Raw genomic sequence first — 18,806 nt, 5'->3', positions numbered from 1 at the left:
TTCGATGACAAAACGGAATGTCATTTTTTTACGGAACGATATTTTTTACTGTATACAGAATACTGTGCCATGTGTGAAGTCGCTCATACAACTACATACGCCATCGGCCGCGTACTGACTGAGCGAGCAGCTTCGCGAGGCAGCCTCGGACGTTTGCCTCGCAACGTTTGCCGCGCGAGGCAGCCTCATTCTGTAATTTAATACACATGAGACTGCCGCGCGCGGCAAAGCCGAGCCAGACCGAGGCTGAGCAAAAGACTCGAACGCTCAGTAGTTACTCACAAGTCGAACAGAAGCCACGCGCGAGTAGCGCATATTCAGTTTAGATTAAGATTATCATGAGGCCGTGCGTTCGGAAGGCTATCGCCACCACTGCCTTTATACTGATTCATCAACTTGTACAAAAAAAGAAAAGAAAAAAATCTAAACATTTTTGGATAAAAACGTTATACAAAAACAGATTTCAAGCTGGAAACAGAATATTTGAAGAGCTGTGCTTTGATGACGCAGAAAGCAATTTCACTAGAATGAATAAAATTGAATTTGAACATCTGTACTCTCTTATAAACGCCAAAATAAGCAAGAAGGACACAAATTTTCGAGAAGCAATAACCGCAAGGGAAAGATTGTTGGTTACGTTAAGATTTTTGGCCACGGGAGATTCTTATACCAGTTTGCAGTATCTGTTTCGTATATCAAAACAAAGAATATCAGTAATCGTTCATGAAGTTTGTGATGCGTTAATCGATGTGCTAAGGGATTATGTTAAGGTAAAATAAAATAATTTTATTCCATTTTTCGTACATTTTTATTAATTATTACAACATGACAAATAGACAAAAAGACAATTAATATGAAACGCTTAATTAAACAAGTACTTATCTAACAATGAGGATGAGGAGGCGGAGGGGGCATCGGTGAGGTAGGAGGGATCGGTGGGGTAGGAGGCATCGGTGAGGTAGGAGGCATCGGTGAGGTAGGAGGCATCTGTGATTGAGGAGGCATCGGTGATTGAGGAGGCATCGGTGAGGAAGAAAGACAAGACGTATTATTGGAACTGTTTAGCCCACTGTATGATTGAGTATAATAACCAGTGTATGATGGGTATGCTCCCATGTCCGCTTCGAAAATAATTTTATTTATAGCATGCTTTACATGTGCTAAAGTAAAAGCGTCATATTTTCGCAACTCATTTGCGACATATTGCCCATAAACATCGTAGGAGTCATGTTTTTCCGAAGCAGCACTATCACTTGCACACTGTTGTAATAGTGTTAAGGCTTCTGATATAGCATTATCAGTTAAATCATTTGGCTCAGTTCTTTTAGTTCTCTTCTTTGCTCTCGTATATTCATTTCTGGTTTCTTTAACTGTATTTTCATTACCGACTTGATTTTGAGTTTCACTTTGACTGCCACTATTTTGAGTTTCATTTTCACTGCCATCATTTCGAGTTTTACTTTGACTTCCATCATTTTGAATTTCACTGTGACATGCATTCTGTAGGGTGAAAAATCATAATTTTAATTACAGATACCATCATCCGAAGAAGAGTGGCTTACTATAGCAAGAGAATTTGAGACAAAATGGAATTTTCCGCATGCTATTGCAGCAATGGATGGGAAACATGTTATATTACAATCGCCTATAAATAGTGGCAATGATTTCGATTGTTACAAATTGTTTCCCAGTATAGTCCTATTTGCTTTAGTTGACGCCAATTATAAATTCCTGTATGTAGATGTTGGTAGCAAAGGTCGTATATCAGATGGCGGTGTGTTTAAAAATACCAATTTATATAAAAAACTTGAAAAAAGGGAACTTAATATTCCTCCGCCAGAAATCTTACAAATACCTTATGAAACTGCAGTGCCGTATTTTATTTTGGCCGATAAAGCATTTGCATTGGATGAGTACACAATGAAACCTTATGAAGGTACTCCAAATCGAGGTTCAATGGAAAGGATCTTTAATTACCGACTGTCCAGAGCAAGGAGAGTTGTGGAAAATGCTTTTGGCATTTTAAGTTCTGTGTTCAGAGTATTGAGGAAGCCCATACTATTGGAACCAGAAAAAGCTACAAAAGTCGTGTTAACTACTATATACTTATATAACTACTTGCGAAGGGATCAAGAGGCCTCTCAAAGGTTTACTGCCCCGGGATCATTTGATGTCGAAGCTGAAGGAACAATAATACCCGGGCGATGGCGGCAGGATACAGAAATGTCATCAATGCTACCTATTCGAGCTATGCCACGGCGAGGGCCAACAGATTTAAAAGAAATACGTTCACATTTAGGGAGACATTTTATTACAAATGGAGCAATTGCTTGGCAGAATAATTATCAGTAAATACTCACGTCTTCAGGTAAAGTATCTTGAGTATTTCCTGGATGGTTTCTATCGCCCAGGAAGCTGAAAGCTTCATAGGCGTACCAATTTGATTTATATATGTCACCACGACCTGTAATAAATAATAAATTAATTAAATTTGTACGACTGACTATAAATATGTAATGACTGTACGAAAACATAATAATAAACATAAACATACCTGATCCTGTGATACGGCTTTTCTTTTCACGTGACCTTTCCCTCCTATAGGATCCTAGCAAAGACTCCATCTTTTTTTTTAAATCCATTATTGGAATGTTCATTTCACGATTTATGTTATTCCACGCATCTTCTCTTAGTCCTCTGTTGGTATAATTAGGACATTGCGCATCCCAAAGTAGTTTATATTCTCCATATAAATGTATTAATTTGAGACACTGTTCTCTATTCATGATAATATAATTATACTTATGTTCTCTATTCCGTATTCGTCGAACAAGCGAGGCAAAACACGACCGTCTTGAGTGCGCGCGGCAAACGTACTGAGGCGCCTTTGAGCATGGACAAAAACCGACAACGTTTGGCTCGGGTCGCGGCACGCTCGGGCGAGGCAGCGCGTGCGTTTGCCTCGGCCGAGGCGCGTCTTGACCGACCGAGGATTTGCCTCGCGCGGCTGCCTCGCGAGGCTGCTCGCTCAGTCAGTACGCGGCTATCGACGAAAAAAAAACGTACACGATAAGGCCGAGGCCCCATTAGTGCGTTGCGCTGCGTTGCGTCGCGTCATCGCAACGGAACAACGCATTGTATGCCACACCTGTGTTGCGTTGACGCTGCGCCAACGCAACGCAAGAGGGTATGCACGCCGACGCAGCTGCGTCTCAGTTCAGCCTTTGCAATGGATAGATACAAACGTGTTCTTTTGTTGCTTTTATTACGGCACCGCCGAAATAAACGTAGAAATCATAGAAGATTCTGGATATCTCCTTTGATAGCATTAAGAAATAGTGATGGTCAGTTTTTTATGCAGGAATATAGGGAGTTGTTATTAGATGAAAATACATTTTTTAATTTTTTTAGAATGAGTGTGGCCAGCTTTAATAATTTGGTTGAAACCTTAAAACCACATATAAAAAAGCAATATACCAAATTCAGGAACCCTTTAGAACCAATTGAAATGATTGGTATTACATTGAGGTAAGTAATTCAAATATCATAATACTCGTAATGTTAATCAGTTATTAATTTATTATCTTTAAAAACAGTTTAATTTAAGTATTACTATTAGGTAACAAAGCAAAGTTATAATCTTCTTCTTGACTATCATCAGTAAAATTATTAATCGTAGTGTTGGTTGAGTAGGTAGCTTCGAATTCATCTGTTCGATACGATGATGGCGATGGTGACTGGGCATGTTGTCCAGTTTGATATCCGCGTGACTGCAATGGTGTTGCTTGATACTGTTGTCCAGTTTGATATCCGCGTGACTGCAATGGTGTTGCTTGATACTGTTGTCCAGTTTGATATCCGCGTGACTGCCATGTTGTTGATTGAGTCTGTTCCCCGAACCGAATTTCGGTAATGATATTTATAACTTTGCTTTGGAATGTCAAAGTTTGTAATTCCGTAAAGCTGTCCAAAGAAGGCAAAATTCCTTTGAAAAATGATAAGTGGCGGTTTTCTTTCTCTTGCAACGCTTTTAATGCTTGCGCCTCGAAATCATCTATTGCTTGGTTTGATCTCTTACGGCTTGCAGGCACGTAGCGAGAAGGACCTGGGGGTAACGAGGACATTTCTTTTGTAGGAAATGGAGAAGATGATGCTGTGTTTTCATTTCGTTCCGTTTCTTCAGACACCATTTCAAGGCTACTATCAGTTTTATTTTGGGCAACTTTCATCAAAAACAGCAACTGATTGTAATAATGATATTTCTTCAATTGTTTTGCCCCTGATCCAGACGAACTGTTTTCTTTTATTTTTTTTACGTATCGAAAAAAGTTGTCCTTCACGCTTCTCCATTTTTTCACAACCTCGTTACCTGCAAAGAAAGAAAAAAATGTGTAAGTACCTAACTTGTCTACACTGACCAATCTAAATGGGCCACCCTGTTTATTTTTTTGTGTTTCTATTTCAGGTACTTAGGGCGCTTTTAGTGTCACGCGGATTTGCTCACGCACGCGGGATTGGACCGCATGCGTAAAATTTCACGCTGCGGATCATACGCAGCATGAGTTTCAGTTTGCTACGGGCTGCGTAACGGTATAGACGTGTTCAAAAATGATCAATGTCAGAAGAATATCTATCGCTTACATACTTTACAAACGACGAAACAAGAAGACAAGAGTACATGTTGATCCCTTTCTTGAAAATAGGCTTCTTGCTGGGGCGTTTGTTACACACTTTGGAAAACTACAAAATAATGAACGTAAATTTAAAAATTACTTTCGAATGTCCATTCGTTCTTTTGATGAACTGTTGTGTAAAATTGAGAATAAGCTACAAAAACGCAGTTTACGAAGGATTACAATACAACCGATTGAGAGGCTCGCTATTACATTAAGGTAAGTTTTAAATTTTAAATATTTAATTTCCTGCTATGATTTAGTGGAAAGGGATTTGAACAGGTAGGATAAACGTACCAATCCCAAACCAGTAAAGGACTTTTTTGACTTCAAATTACTGTCATGTGTAAATTTACATGTGCAAAAAAAAATTTTGTCATGTACTCTGGTCAACTGCAAAAATGTTAAACAAAAATCAAATCAATGATTTTTTCGGTAGTTGACCATCGTGGTCAACTATTGAGACATCATACAACACATGTTCTAGTAATTATCCAGTCTAAATAAACGGTATAATAATGATTTTTTGTTTGAAATATCGTAAAGTAACGCGTCATTGGTTATTAATTGTTGAAATTTCATAAAATAAGATTATTTTACTCATAAAATGTCACCATTAACGTGGAATCATTCCTACCTTTCATCACACGCTACTTATTATAATATAGATAAAAGTTATAGGTTTGCACATGACAGTAATTTAAAGTCAAAAAAAGTCCTTAATTGGTTTGGGATTGGTACGTTCAACGTAGGTGGATACACAATCCTTTTTTTTATCTGATAAAGTACACATGGCCACAGATCAAGTTACCCAAAACCAGCATAAATGGAACTCGCGCCTTGCGTATTATCATACTTAGGTAACCCGTCGGAGTCCCGCTTATACTGGATTTGAGTAACTTGATCTGTGCCGTGTGTACAACCGCACTCATATGACTAAACATACAATTAATGAGAAACTGGAGAAAAAAAGTTAATCGTACTCATTTTAATAAAAAGAGTTTTATTCATAAATTAAAAAATCAAATTTTACATCATTCATTTCTTTGTAAATTTGTATCCTGAGCGTTGACATTTCTTTCGCCTGTAGACGATGTTGTTGCTGGGGTATAAATTACGTCATAAGACGTGATATTAAACAAGCCGCTTTCAGTCGAAATAAGAGTTTCATTGTCATTCACTGCAGCAGAACTAATAGCATTGTCGTTAAGACTCGAAGTATCCTGGATTATACTATTGGTTTGGTAATCTTGATTTATCGGTGACAAACTGTCAAGCTCAGTAAAAGCACTAGAACTTGTTGTAGGTATGGGACTGTAGTATGCAGGTTGTGTTTGACTTTCCATTTCCATAACTATATTTAACACTTTTGTTCTGAACATTAGTTTTTGATATCTAGTGAATCTTTTTAATGAAGGCTGCAGAGACTGAAAGAAAGCCAAATCCTCACTTTCTAGCTCCAGTTGATTAGACTTTAAGCATTCTAATAACTGTGCCTCAAATTCAGATGGTGCTTGCTTTTTAGATTTTACTTGTTTTTGTTTTGATGTTGGGTGAGAACTTTCTTGACGTGAAGTATCTGGTTGCGTGGACTCATTACATGTTTCTAAATTACGTTGTAATGTTAGTTGAGAACTTTCTTGACGTGAAGTATCTGGTTGCGTGGACTCATTAGGTGTTTCTAAATTACGTTGTGATGTTAGTTGAGAACTTTCTTGACGTGAAGTATCTGGTTGCGTGGACTCATTACGTGTTTCTAAATTACGTTGTGATGTTAGTTGAGAACTTTCTTGACGTGAAGTATCTGGTTGCGTGGACTCATTACGTGTTTCTAAATTACGTTGTGATGTTAGTTGAGAACTTTCTTGACGTGAAGTACCTGGTTGCGTGGACTCATTAGGTGTTTCTAAATTACTTTGTTCAGACATTTCTTCACAGAGTGACTCTTCTCCAGCAGTTTCCGTTGTACTGTCTAAGAAAGTCAAAATGTCATAGTAAGAATATTTCTTCTTCTTCTTACTCCCAGAGCCGGATGGCTGATTTTTTTCAGATATCTTGTCTTTATGGTAAGTGTCCCTTGCTGTTCGCCAGCGTTGTTGTATTTTCTTGTCTGAAATGACAAAATATAATAAGTAAGTGGCAAAAGTACACACAGTTTCAGATCAAGTTACCCAAAACCAGTACCAATAAACGGAACTTGCTAGGGCCTCGCCGGGCGGCGAGTCGTCTACGATAATAAACAACGCATGAGTCCTGTTTATACTGGTTTTGGGAAGCTTGATCTGTGGCCGTGTGTACAAATCTGATATTAGTTGGATATGATAACATTTTCGGCAAATCATAGAAATCTAACGTAGCTATAGTACTGTAGTTAAAACGAATTAAAAACTTCTAGCGCTAGCTACTTCCGTGCCCTTTCACGGGTATTTATTTTTCTTCTGAAGTAAAATTCGAGCGGTGCATGCTGTCTTATGTCTGATGTCAGCATTATTAATATATTATGTTATCATATTATTAATATATTGTTTTTGTTTTCAGATATTTGGCAACTGGTAATACATTCACTGATCTACACTATTCCTATATGATTGGAATTGCAACAATTAGCGAAATAGTAAGACAAGTTTGTTACATAATATGGATTGAACTAAAGTCTGAATGTATTCCACAGCTTAATGGGATCAAATGGAAAGAAATCGCAGAGGGATTTCTCACATATACAAATTTTCCTAATTGCTTGGGTGCTATTGATGGAAAACATATAAGAGTGATTCGGCCGCCGCACAGTGGATCACTATATTTTAATTATAAGAAATATTATTCTGTAGTGCTCCTCGCAATGTGTGATGCTGATTATAATTTTACATATATTAATGTCGGTACCAGTGGAAGCAACGCCGATTCAACCATCTTTAGAAGGAGTCAATTGTATACGAAACTGGAAAGTAACACGTTGGGTATCCCTGACCCGCAAGAGTTGCCTATTATTTGCCCCGAAGTAGCTTATCCATCTAGTGTAAGAGCAAAGTTGCCGTTCGTGATAGTGGGAGATGAGGCATTTGGTTTATCATCACATATGATGCGGCCTTATGCTCGTGATAATTTACCTTACAAAAAGAAAATATTTAATTACCGTCTGTCCAGAGCTAGAAGGTACATAGAATGCACTTTTGGAATTATGTCAAATAAATTTAGAATATTTCACAGATCCATGACTGTCAAGTTAGATCTAGCACAATCAATAGTCAAGACGGCATGTCTACTTCACAATTTCATAAGGAAACGGGATGGCTACATGGTCAGCCATACATTTGTCACAAATGGTTTTACGGGACCACTACCCAGGCAGCAGACTGAAAGTAGTAATACGTCGGCAAGTAATATCAGAGATATATTTGCAGATTACTTTATCAATGAAGGAAAAGTCTCCTGGCAACACCGATATATAATTAATTAACTAAACTCAAAAGGTTTTAGAAGGTTTTTGATGTTATTTGTGAATTAAATAATTATGCTTATATTAATAAAGTAATGATGCTTGTATAAATAAAATAATGAACCAAACACATACCCGCCACTTTTCTTTCCTCTTCGCTCAAATTTTCGTAGTTAGGTGCCAATTCCTTCAAAATATCTCTCCATGCAGCCTCCCTCGCGTCCCTGTTTTTGTATAATTCATTGCGTTTATCCCACAAAACGGGCCGCAGATGAACTTCAATGATTACTCGTTCTGTATCAATTTTCATTTCGGTAGTACAATACGGCGCGTGCGCCCCGCTCGACTCTAAAATGGGCACTGAAGTTGTAGGCAGCGCTTACGCATGCGGATACCCCGCACCGGGGTGACGCCCCGCACAGCGCCCCGCGTCCCGCGTGCGTTTATCACGCTTTACAATAGATACCTATATGAAATTGTTCTTTGCGGATGCTACGCATGCGGGCCAATCCCGCGTGCGTGAGCAAATCCGCGTGACACTAAAAGCGCCCTTAGGCAGCGGAAATTCGATAAACGACTTGCATTTCAAATTTAAACGTGGAAGAGCAACAATTTCTAGAACTATTTCGTCAGTTTGTCAAGCTATATGGAAATATGTTCGACCACTGTACATAGAAGAGATCACAGTAGAAAAACTACAAAATATTGCATTAGATTTTGATCTCAAAGCTAACTTTCCTCATTGCTTCGGGGCAATTGATGGGAAACATATACGTTTAATAAAACCAGACAAAAGTGGCTCTCTGTTTTATAATTATAAAAAATATTTTTCAATTGTTTTGCTGGCGGTTGTTGACTCAAATTATAAGTTTGTTTTTGTCGACGTGGGTGCATATGGTAAGGAAAGTGATTCTACTATTTTTAGAAATTCGACACTGTACAAGATTTTAATGAGAAATGAATTACCATTGCCTGATCCTCAACCACTTGGAAATGATCATAATAACGAGCCACCCATCCCTTATGTACTCGTCGGTGATGAAGCTTTTGGTTTAAGTAAGCATGTTATGCGCCCATACGGCGGATCCAATCTCAATGTGAAACAAAGAGTTTATAATTATCGCCTTAGCAGAGCACGTAGATACGTGGAATGTGCATTTGGGATCATGGCAAATAAATGGCGCATTTTACATAGGCCAATTGATACGTCATATGATTTAACTATTAATATTGCGAAAGCATGTTGTGTTTTACACAATTTTGTTATACAACACGATGGGTTAAAACAACAAGACAATATGGCAATAAGTAGGTTCTCACAATTGAGACCCCATAGCAATGAAGAATCATTAGCCGAAAATTTTATCAGAGATCAATTTGCTAATTACTTTATGAGTCCAGAAGGGGCTTTACCATGGCAGTTGAAAAAGATATAAATTAACTTATGTATTGAATTTACAAATAATATAATAAATAACAACTCACCAATTTTGTTCTTTTTTTGGTCCTCAAACTCCTCGTAATCTTGAAATATTTTTTTACAAACAGCTACCCATTCATTCGCTTTACGAAATTTATCACTGTAATGTTCGTGTGATTTATCCCATATAATGGGTCTTTCTTGGACCAAGGATATGAGAAAATCTATATCAATATCCTGCTCACTCATGGTAAAATAGAAAATGTCGTTACGCTCGTCTAGCTTTCTCCTCTAGCAGTGCATCACTGTCCGTCGTCGCAGCGGAGCTCCGACAACGCAGCGCATCACCCTCCCTCCCGCTATAGTCTCTTGTCCGTCGATCCGTTGAAACGTCGCGCGCGACGACGCAACGGTCTAATGGGGCATGTCATAAAAAATGTATGGAAAACGACGCAGCGACGACGCTGCGACGACGCAACGCAGCGCAACGCACTAATGGGGCCTCGCTCTAAACGGAACAGTAAGGGCCAGGCCACAACAGTGCGTTGCGGCGTCGCATCGTAAAAACAACATCGCACAGCTATGCGATGCGATGTCGCAACGCAAAAATTTCATCGCATACGACATCGTACGTAAAGACGCTAACCAACGTTTCAGTTTCTAGTGAGACATGGATCGCACTGCGCGTGTTCTACTTCTGCTTGCGTTAAGGCGTATTAAGAAAAAGAAACAGAAAAGAAAGTACTGGGTGCACCCATTACTGACAATTATGAATAAAGATGGAAACCACTTCAAAAGGAAATATGAGGCGCTAAAAGTGGACGAGGTTAAATTTTTCGATTACTTTAGGATGAGTGTAGGATGTTTTGAAGAGCTTCTTAGTTTGATAAAGCCTCATTTACAAAAGAAATACATATTTAGAAAACCCATCGAACCTCTGGAGATGCTGGGATTAACTATAAGGTAAGAAAAAAATAAACTATTTATACTATAATCATACTGTTTAATCATTTTCACAATTTAGTGTTATTCAAAACTCGTATTCCGATTGTGTGTCATTCGTCAAATTTGTTAGTTCCTCATCGAAATTAATTTGTTCTGGCTCATTTACATCATCATTCCTTGGCGTTTGTGGAGACGATTGCATAGGTGCCGGTGATGTTTCGCATCCGCTTTGGAAGGCACTGCGTTGAATGGATGTTTGGTAGCCACTCTGCATAGACATTTGAGCTGTTTGATAGCCAGTCTGAACAGTTGTTTGAGATGTTTGATAGTTTGCTTGGACGGATGTTTGTGAAGTTTGATAGTGGCTGGGATAGTATGATGGTTGGTGTAAATCAGTTAATATCTGTAGGACACGACTTTGGAAAATTATTGTTTGATTATCATTCAATTTTTCCAATGATGGCAAAATTCCTTTAAAAAAAGATAAATGTCTACTTTCAGGTGTTTTTAAAGCAGCTATAATATTCTTCTCAAATTCGTCTTCGTCAATTTTTCTTTTACGCGATGCAGGCTGGTAACGTGGCATGACAGGTTGCTGGCTTTGTTGGGTTGAGGTGCTTGGTCTTATTTCTTCATCGTCAAGACTTGATGTTGTTTTATTTTGAAAATTCTTTTTCAGAAATAGGAGCTGGTCGTATAGATGATATTGTTTAATTTTTTTGGCCCCAGCTCCGGATTTACATTGCTCGTTTAATTTTTTTTCGTATTTTGTAAAATTATCCTTGATTCCTCTCCATTTTTTTATGACATCGTTACCTAAAAAAATATGAAGAATAATGATTTATTTTGTTTTTTTTTTTTCAGGTACCTGGCGACGGGAAATACTTTTAAAGATATGCATTTCACATATTATCGTGGAAAATCTACAATAACAGAAATAGTAAAATTTGTTTGTCGTATTTTATGGAACATTCTTAAAAGGTTGGAATTACCAAAAATTACAACAGAGCTGATGGAACAAATTGCTCAAGAGTATGAAAAAAAGACCAACTTTCCTAATTGTATAGGAGCGCTAGATGGAAAACACATTCGTATATTGAGCCCGGATCACAGTGGATCCCTATTTTTCAATTATAAAAATTATAATTCCATTGTTCTATTAGCACTTGTTGATACGAATTACAAATTTATATATGTCGATATAGGTGCATATGGTAACGAATGTGACTCCACTGTTTTTCAAAATTCAAAACTATACGACTTATTAAAAAAAGGTCAATTATCTATACCTCCGCCAAAACCGTTACCTGGCTTTCAAAAAGAAATTCCTTTTGTCTTCGTGGCGGATGAAGGATTACCACTGACAAAAAATATAATGCGCCCATATTCTGGGAAGTTTTTATCGATAGAAAAACGAGTTTTTAATTATCGTTTGAGCCGAGCCAGACGATATGTTGAGAGCGCTTTTGGCATACTCGCAAATAAATGGCGCATATTTCACCGACCCATTAATGTTTCTTACGATTTCACAATAGACATTATAAAAGCATGCTGTGTATTACACAACTTTGTATTGAATCGAGATGGCGCACAAACGTTTGAAGAAATGATTATTGACGATTCTTTGCAAATTTTACACGAAACAACACATGAAAGTAGAACAGAAGCTAACATAATCAGAAACGAATTTTGTAATTATTTTAATAGTAATATTGGAGCTCTAAGTTGGCAGTTAACGAAAATATAAATGTTTATAAGTACTTACCGATTTTTGATTTTTCAACAGTATTTAACTCCTCAAAATTTGAATATAAACTTGTACACACTTCCCTCCATGCTTCTGTTTTTAAATTTTTGTCTTTGAATTGTGATATAGTTTTGTCCCAAAGGACGGGACGTTCGTAAATTAAAGATATCAGGTGGTCGACATCGTACTCCGCCATATCGCTTAAAAAACACGTGCAGGTCGTTCAAAGTATGGACACCGACTAAACGGCAACGCGTTGTCGCATCGCAGATTTGTACGTTGCGCAGCGCATCGGAAATTTCCACGATGCGTTGTGCGGCGTCGTTGATTTTTGCGATGCGACGCCGCAACGCACAGTTGTGGCCTGGCCCTAAGGCCCAACGCAGACGACACACTTTTTGTGCGATCGAGTCTGCGGCGCACAAAAAGTCTGTATGGCGCGCAAAAAGTCTGTCGCGGATTTTTGACGGACTCAACGCACACGACGCACATTGTCAATCATTTTGTCGGCAGAACTGTAGTGCCGTACACGCCATGGAAGTGCAAAGATTGCGATGTATTATTTTATACTTGAAGTACAAAAAAAGAAGACGAAATAGAGAATTTTGGGTACATCCTATACTTTCGGATAGATTACTGAAAGGACAATTCCATATTAAACATTCAATTCTAAAACAATATCCAGACAAATTTTTTAAATTTTACAAAATGTCTATTACTACATTTAATGAGCTGCTATTAATTTTAAGTCCTGCTTTGACGCATTCGGACACAACAATGAGAAAATGTATTGGACCAGAAGAAAGGCTGTCTGTGACTCTCAGGTAAGTAAATAAAATACATAACCATTTTCAAATAATCATATATTTTTATCATTCATCTCACAAAATTAGATTTTTTTATCCTATTGTCATTTTAAGGTGCTCATTATTTAAACCAAAACATAATATGATTACTCTAACAAAACAATAATTATAACTTCTTATTAAAAAGTATAAAAAAAATAAAGATAAATTGTTACTTTTTTTCATGGCACCAAATTTTGAAATACTTACATATGATATTTGACCTGATTTTTAAACAATTATAATGATTTTTTGATTAAAACTAACGTGAGACTCGGTCATTATTAAACTTTGCTAAACGGGTTACTCACGTATACTGTCAGCTACTGGCCAACATGTTTCAACCTCATCCGGAGGTCTTTGAGTTAGAGTGCGAATCGGGACGAGTACGCGCGCGCGTCTCGATTTACATTCGCCCTGAAGAAGACCTCCGGATGAGGTTGAAACATGTTGGCCAGTAGCTGACATTATACGTGAGTAACCCGTTTAGCAAAGTTTAATAATAATAATGATGTCATAAAATAATTAAGTAACCCTAGGGGTTATTACCTACAAAATAAGAATAATTTTTGGATTTATTATTTTAAGTGAATCGTCACTTTAATTAAAATGAGGAGCTTAATGACTAAATCACAGTTAATATTGCTAATATAATTATTATAGCTTCGGGATATTAACAAGCAGTCTTCTTTTTTCTGAAATAATAATTTTCTTAAAATTCACAATCAGTCTTCTTTTTTGTAATAGGTATTATTATGATTTTTTAAATTCACTAGAATAGTCAAACAAAAGTTAAACTTACTAGAATCACAAATTATCACAGATATTTTCATAAACTTTATAGCTCACCACCGTCGTTGTCGCCAAGAGAAAATAGCGATTCATTTTCAGGAGACATTATTGAAACGTAATCTCTATGAACGGGTGAGGGCGTATAAGAAGAGCCGCTTGAGTATTGTACCGAGATTGGTCTTGGAACATATTCAAAATTTTCTACAATGTTACTGCAGTTAGAAGGCTCAGTGCTCGGTCTCACAGTAGTGTCATTTGAGTTGATCGGAGGATCAATTCGAATTATTGTATGTTCATGGGATACTTGTTGTGGTTGATTGCGAATAGACGCTGAACTGGTTAAGGCTTTCTTAAAATTTAAAATAGTTTGTATTAGTTCTATTCTTAATTGTAACTTTTCGTCTGAAGAAAATTGTTTGACGTAAGGCAGAAGGGACCGAAGAAAAGATTCATCTTCATCGGTATCGCCTAAGATTGTTCTGCTTTCGGATTTTTTGTTGTTGTTTCTCATTAGTTGATTGCCTTCTCTAAGTAGTTCTAAATACTGCTCATCGTAACAATTAGTCTTCTTCTTCGTTTGCATCTTTGGACGTTTAGAATCAATTGATTCAGTATCTGAACTGTGCACTGTGGTGACGTCTAATGATTCCGAACTTTGTTCGATTTCGATAGAAGATTCATTATTCTCTATTACTGTAAATGGCAATAAAAATAGCAGGGAATCAAAGTAAATATATTTTCTCTTCTTTTTCCTTTCGCTTCCAGAAGGAATATTTTTTTGAGCACTAAGTTCCCTTCGAAAGCAACTTCTCAAAGAGTTCCACTTCGTCTGTATTTCTTTTCCTATAAAAAAATATAATTGTCTAAGTATTTGCAAAAGGGTTTTCATTTAAGTATTCATACTTTTTTTAAATTAAATTAATATTTTTTGCAGGTATTTAGGACGAGGAATGTCGTTCGTCGAACTCGAAGAAGCTTATCTGATTGGAGCAACTACTATTCGTTCTATAGTTGAGGAAACCTGTACAGCAATTTGGGAACTATGCAAAAGTGAATGCTTTCCTGCTTTTACAGTCCAGAGATGGCAAGATATTGCGAAAAAATTCCATGATAAAACTCAATTTCCAAATTGTTTAGGGGCGGTAGATGGGAAGCACATACGTCTTAAGATGCCGCCAAACTCGGGCTCTAATTATTACAACTACAAGTCATATTTTTCTACAGTACTGATGGCCGTTGTTGATGCTAATTACTGTTTTACATTTATTGATGTTGGCGCCTATGGAAAATTCAGTGACTCTAACATTTTTAAGAACTCCACACTAGAGAAAGGAATTCTGGATGGTAAAATACCTCTACCAAATAAACAAAAACTTCCCGGTGATTTGAACGGACAACCAATGCCGTTTGTATTTGTAGGAGATGAAGCCTTTGCAATTTCATCACACGTAATGAGACCTTTTCCTGACCGCCATTTGAGCGTCCAACAGCGCATTTTTAATTACCGGTTGTCCAGAGCCCGAAGAATGGTAGAATGCGCCTTTGGAATTTTCAGCAGTAAATGGCGAATATTTCAAAAAAGTTTAGACGTAAATATGCCGTTAGCAATAAAAATAATAAAAGCAGGGTGCATTCTCCATAATTTTGTAAGAAAAAGAGACGGGATTTGTTTTGAAGAGGCGTTGTATACATGCCCTTTTGAAGATATATCTAACATAGGTGTGAGAGGGACAGATAATGGAATGGAAACGAGAAAGTATTTTGCTAATTATTTTACCTCTTCTATGGGAAGTGTTTCTTGGCAGTATAATAAAGTGTAATAAAAATATACCTACCGAATTTTGTTTTTTCATTAGACGTCATCGATGTCCAAACAGGAGCGGAATAAATATTACAGCAAACTTCATCCCACATTTTTCTTTTTAAATTTCTATCATGATATTCTGGCTTGGAAGTATCATAAATTGCTGGTCTGTTTTGTATTTCTTGTATTAGCATCGATACATCGATGTCTGGCGCCATGATGTAATACCGCGCGTACGTCGCGAGCGCAGGCTGCAGACTAAAGTGCGTGGCGTCTGCGTTAGCTCGGGTGGAAACAAGCGTTGTATTTTTTTCGCATACTTTTTGCGCGGCTCGGCGCGGCGCGGTGTGGCGCGGTCTGCCAGAATTACACGGATTATTTGTGCGCAGGACTTTTTGTGCGTCGTGTGCGTTACTGCATACGATTACATAGGTTCTATTTTCACAGACTAAAAAGTCTGTCACGGTAGTGTGTCGTCTGCGTTGGGCCTAAAAGCGCCCTTACAGGAGCTTCTTTTAAGTCTTTAGCTTTTAGCTATCGTATGGGATTCACTACTGTGCGTAAAATAGTCCACGAAACCTGTCAAGCAATATTTACTGTATTGAGGCTGGTTTTACAGTCACGCGTTTCGGCAGCGCCGTCGGAGCGCGCGCGCTCGGATATGTATTGGGGTATTAGTAGCGTTTCAAATTCGCGCGCTTGAGCAGCGCCGTTCGTTGAACGCGTCCTATTCGCGCGACGCGGTCGAAGCGCGCGCCGCTCGTGCGCTTCTACGGCCATTGTGCGTTTTAGTCTCACGCCGTTGAGACGTGCCGTTAGGTACTGTTGTGTACAAAATGAATCACATCGATACGGGTCGAGTAATTGACGAAGTGCGAATTAGAAGATGTTTATGGGACCCGGCCGATGATTTTTATAAGAATAAGGACGCAAAAAATAAAGCCTGGGAAGAAATTGGAAAGGAATTGTGTTGTGAAAATTTCAATACAGACTTAGGTAAGAAACATTTATTAATAAAATCTTTTTTGTTACATACATGTTTACCGCTAGTTGCACAAACGAAATCCTCCATCCTCCATTAAAACATAAACGTCTGCCGGGTCACCTAGTGAAAAATATTAATTGGGTAGGTAAATCAAATAAGCCACGACGATATTACTGCGTTTCGTTTCGTTCCATTTTTGAATTTCGCGGTAGGTGTCAACTATAAAATCAGAACACAGATCTATCTTGCCATGACACGCTACCAGTGGGTGATACGAAGTAATTAGCGAATATATCGCGTAATGTGTTTCCTGATCTATGATCTGGGTCGTTAATTAGATCAGTCAATCCCGTTATAGTTAATGTGTGATTAACGTTGTAGCCATCCCGTACTCTAATAAAATTATGCAATATGCAACAGGCTTGAACTATCTTTTTTGCAATAGGAAAACTGACACTCATAGGAGTATGGAATACTCTGAATTTGTTGGACATTATTCCAAACGTCGACTCTATGTACCGTCTAGCACGACTTAAGCGGTAATTAAATATTTTCTTTTTATGAGTCATGTTGGATCGCACATAAGGTCTCATCACATGGTTGGATATACCAAATGCACCATCACCAACTATTATGTGTGGTACTGTTATATTAGTGCCCGGCAGATGCTTTACACCTGGCAACCTCAAACTATTGTTCTGTAACTTTTGAAATAGTGAACTCTCTTGAAATATTGTAGAGTCTGAGTTTTTCCCGCAAGAACCTATGTTAATATATGTGAAACAATAGTTCGCATCGCACATTGCCAAAAGGACGATAGAATAGAAATGTTTATAATTATAAAACATTGAGCCTCCACCTGCAGGATTTACTATACGTATGTGTTTACCATCTATCGCCCCGCAACAATTTGGAAAATTTGCATATAACTGAAATTCTTCACTTATGCGCTGCCACATTTCTGTAGTTGGTTCAGGTAGACATTCATGACGCAGTTTTTCCCATATAGTCGAACAAACTTCATCTACTATCTTAGCTACAGTAGTGATTCCCATTCTGTATGTGATAGATAAATCGGAGAAAGTACTGCCCGTTGCCAAAAACCTGAAAACAAAAAGTATTTTCATTTGATTTTAGTATATAGGTAAGTACCTAAAAAAATACGTTTTTATTGCAGATAAACAAATACGCCATCGATGGAAATCAGCCAGAGATAATTATTTCAGAACAAAAGGGAATATGCGAAATACGCCATCTGGAAGCGCTGCAAAACACAAGAAGTATCTATTTTTCGACCAAATGACATTCCTTGATCGTATTTCAGAAAATGAAGTTACAGAATCATTAAGCGATAATCAGTCTATCGTATCTGAAGATTTGACTGAAACAGCCACATCAGCGAATAACTTGAGTACTCCATCTCAGCTCCATAGACCACAGGAAAACACAGAAAATAGTCAAAACAAATGGAATAAACGTAGTGGAATGAATAAACGTAAATCAGAACAATCAAATTTTGAAAACGAATTAATAACGTTGCTTAACCAAAATACTTCCCCTTCCAACCTCAATCCTGATGATTTGTCATTTTTTGAGTCTCTTGGTCCGATTCTAAGTAATTTAAGTGCTTATCAAAAGCTGCAGTTTCGCGCAAAGGTTCTAGAATTACTTATTGGGATTTCAGCTCCAACGACTACGACACCTAGCTTTTCATCACCAGCAAATAATGTTAATTCTAGTGTGAACGCAAATTCTACTTATAATTACACATCTCAAACATTGCCACTTCATAATTATACCTATGCCTATGCTACCACCTCTACACCTCAACAGCAGCTTTATGAATCTGCAGTAGAATTATCAAATGAATCTGCAGTAGAATTATCAAATGTCGTATCGCCGACTGGCGATAATAACTCAAATTATCCTGATAATGAGAATCAATAAGGATATTAGTTAGTTTTTACAGATTTATTTTAAAAAGTTTATTACTACTTCGCAAAAATCAAAATGCTACTGCCTGGGAGGCAATGCCGCTCCGAAAGGGCAAAGTATGTATTTATTTATTTATGTATTTAACCTCACAAGTACTTGTCAATTTTTAGCTACAAAGTAAGACTGATTAAAATGAGACTATGATTCAAATGAGACTGTGATTA

At 37.6% G+C, this 18,806-nt stretch overlaps 7 protein-coding genes across 8 annotated transcripts in view; 4 read left to right on the top strand and 3 right to left on the bottom strand.

Moving 5' to 3' along the window:
- LOC128199405 (uncharacterized) overlaps positions 1-9,597 on the top strand; it is a 58,082-nt gene extending 48,485 nt beyond the window's left edge. The window contains exons 2-3 of the mRNA XM_052888728.1: positions 3,412-3,531; positions 8,660-9,597. Of these exons, the coding sequence (XP_052744688.1) occupies positions 3,413-3,531; positions 8,660-9,545 (1,005 nt within the window). The 5' untranslated portion in view covers position 3,412 and the 3' untranslated portion in view covers positions 9,546-9,597. The remainder of the gene's footprint in view (positions 1-3,411; positions 3,532-8,659) is intronic.
- Positions 123-2,566, top strand: LOC128199399 (uncharacterized). The gene is made up of 2 exons (XM_052888720.1): positions 123-770; positions 1,534-2,566. Exons 1-2 carry the CDS (start codon positions 339-341, stop codon positions 2,350-2,352), a joined length of 1,251 nt encoding a protein of 416 aa, XP_052744680.1. The 5' UTR covers positions 123-338; the 3' UTR covers positions 2,353-2,566.
- Positions 785-3,056, bottom strand: LOC128198046 (leukocyte receptor cluster member 8 homolog). 2 transcript variants are annotated; one of them, XM_052888727.1, is made up of 3 exons: positions 2,555-3,012; positions 2,361-2,464; positions 785-1,500 (listed from the first exon to the last, which is right to left on the bottom strand). In XM_052888727.1, exons 1-3 carry the CDS (start codon positions 2,784-2,786, stop codon positions 883-885), a joined length of 954 nt encoding a protein of 317 aa, XP_052744687.1. In that variant the 5' UTR covers positions 2,787-3,012; the 3' UTR covers positions 785-882. The 2 variants fall into 2 exon arrangements, with proteins under 2 accessions (XP_052744687.1, XP_052744686.1); XM_052888726.1 differs by having other exon boundaries at positions 2,361-3,056.
- LOC128199402 (uncharacterized) lies at positions 4,466-8,241 on the top strand. Its single transcript, XM_052888723.1, has 2 exons — positions 4,466-4,892; positions 7,212-8,241. Exons 1-2 carry the CDS (start codon positions 4,609-4,611, stop codon positions 8,128-8,130), a joined length of 1,203 nt encoding a protein of 400 aa, XP_052744683.1. The 5' UTR covers positions 4,466-4,608; the 3' UTR covers positions 8,131-8,241.
- On the bottom strand, positions 5,654-8,449 carry LOC128199400 (uncharacterized). The gene is made up of 2 exons (XM_052888721.1): positions 8,245-8,449; positions 5,654-6,783 (listed from the first exon to the last, which is right to left on the bottom strand). The coding sequence occupies exons 1-2, from the start codon at positions 8,417-8,419 to the stop codon at positions 5,708-5,710; spliced, it is 1,251 nt and encodes a 416-aa protein (XP_052744681.1). The 5' UTR covers positions 8,420-8,449; the 3' UTR covers positions 5,654-5,707.
- Positions 9,598-10,050: 453 nt separating the features above from the next.
- Positions 10,051-12,234, top strand: LOC112055482 (uncharacterized). Its single transcript, XM_024095616.2, has 2 exons — positions 10,051-10,492; positions 11,339-12,234. The coding sequence occupies exons 1-2, from the start codon at positions 10,200-10,202 to the stop codon at positions 12,219-12,221; spliced, it is 1,176 nt and encodes a 391-aa protein (XP_023951384.2). The 5' UTR covers positions 10,051-10,199; the 3' UTR covers positions 12,222-12,234.
- Positions 10,512-12,751, bottom strand: LOC128199408 (uncharacterized). The gene is made up of 2 exons (XM_052888731.1): positions 12,240-12,751; positions 10,512-11,290 (listed from the first exon to the last, which is right to left on the bottom strand). The coding sequence occupies exons 1-2, from the start codon at positions 12,415-12,417 to the stop codon at positions 10,560-10,562; spliced, it is 909 nt and encodes a 302-aa protein (XP_052744691.1). The 5' UTR covers positions 12,418-12,751; the 3' UTR covers positions 10,512-10,559.
- Positions 12,752-18,806: the final 6,055 nt, after the last annotated feature.

Source organism: Bicyclus anynana, chromosome 23 (assembly GCF_947172395.1).
Source record: "Bicyclus anynana chromosome 23, ilBicAnyn1.1, whole genome shotgun sequence".
NCBI classification, from domain to species: Eukaryota; Metazoa; Arthropoda; class Insecta; order Lepidoptera; family Nymphalidae; genus Bicyclus; species Bicyclus anynana.
Note: the sequence above shows the minus strand (reverse complement) of the source record. Positions and strands in the feature narration are given on the sequence as shown.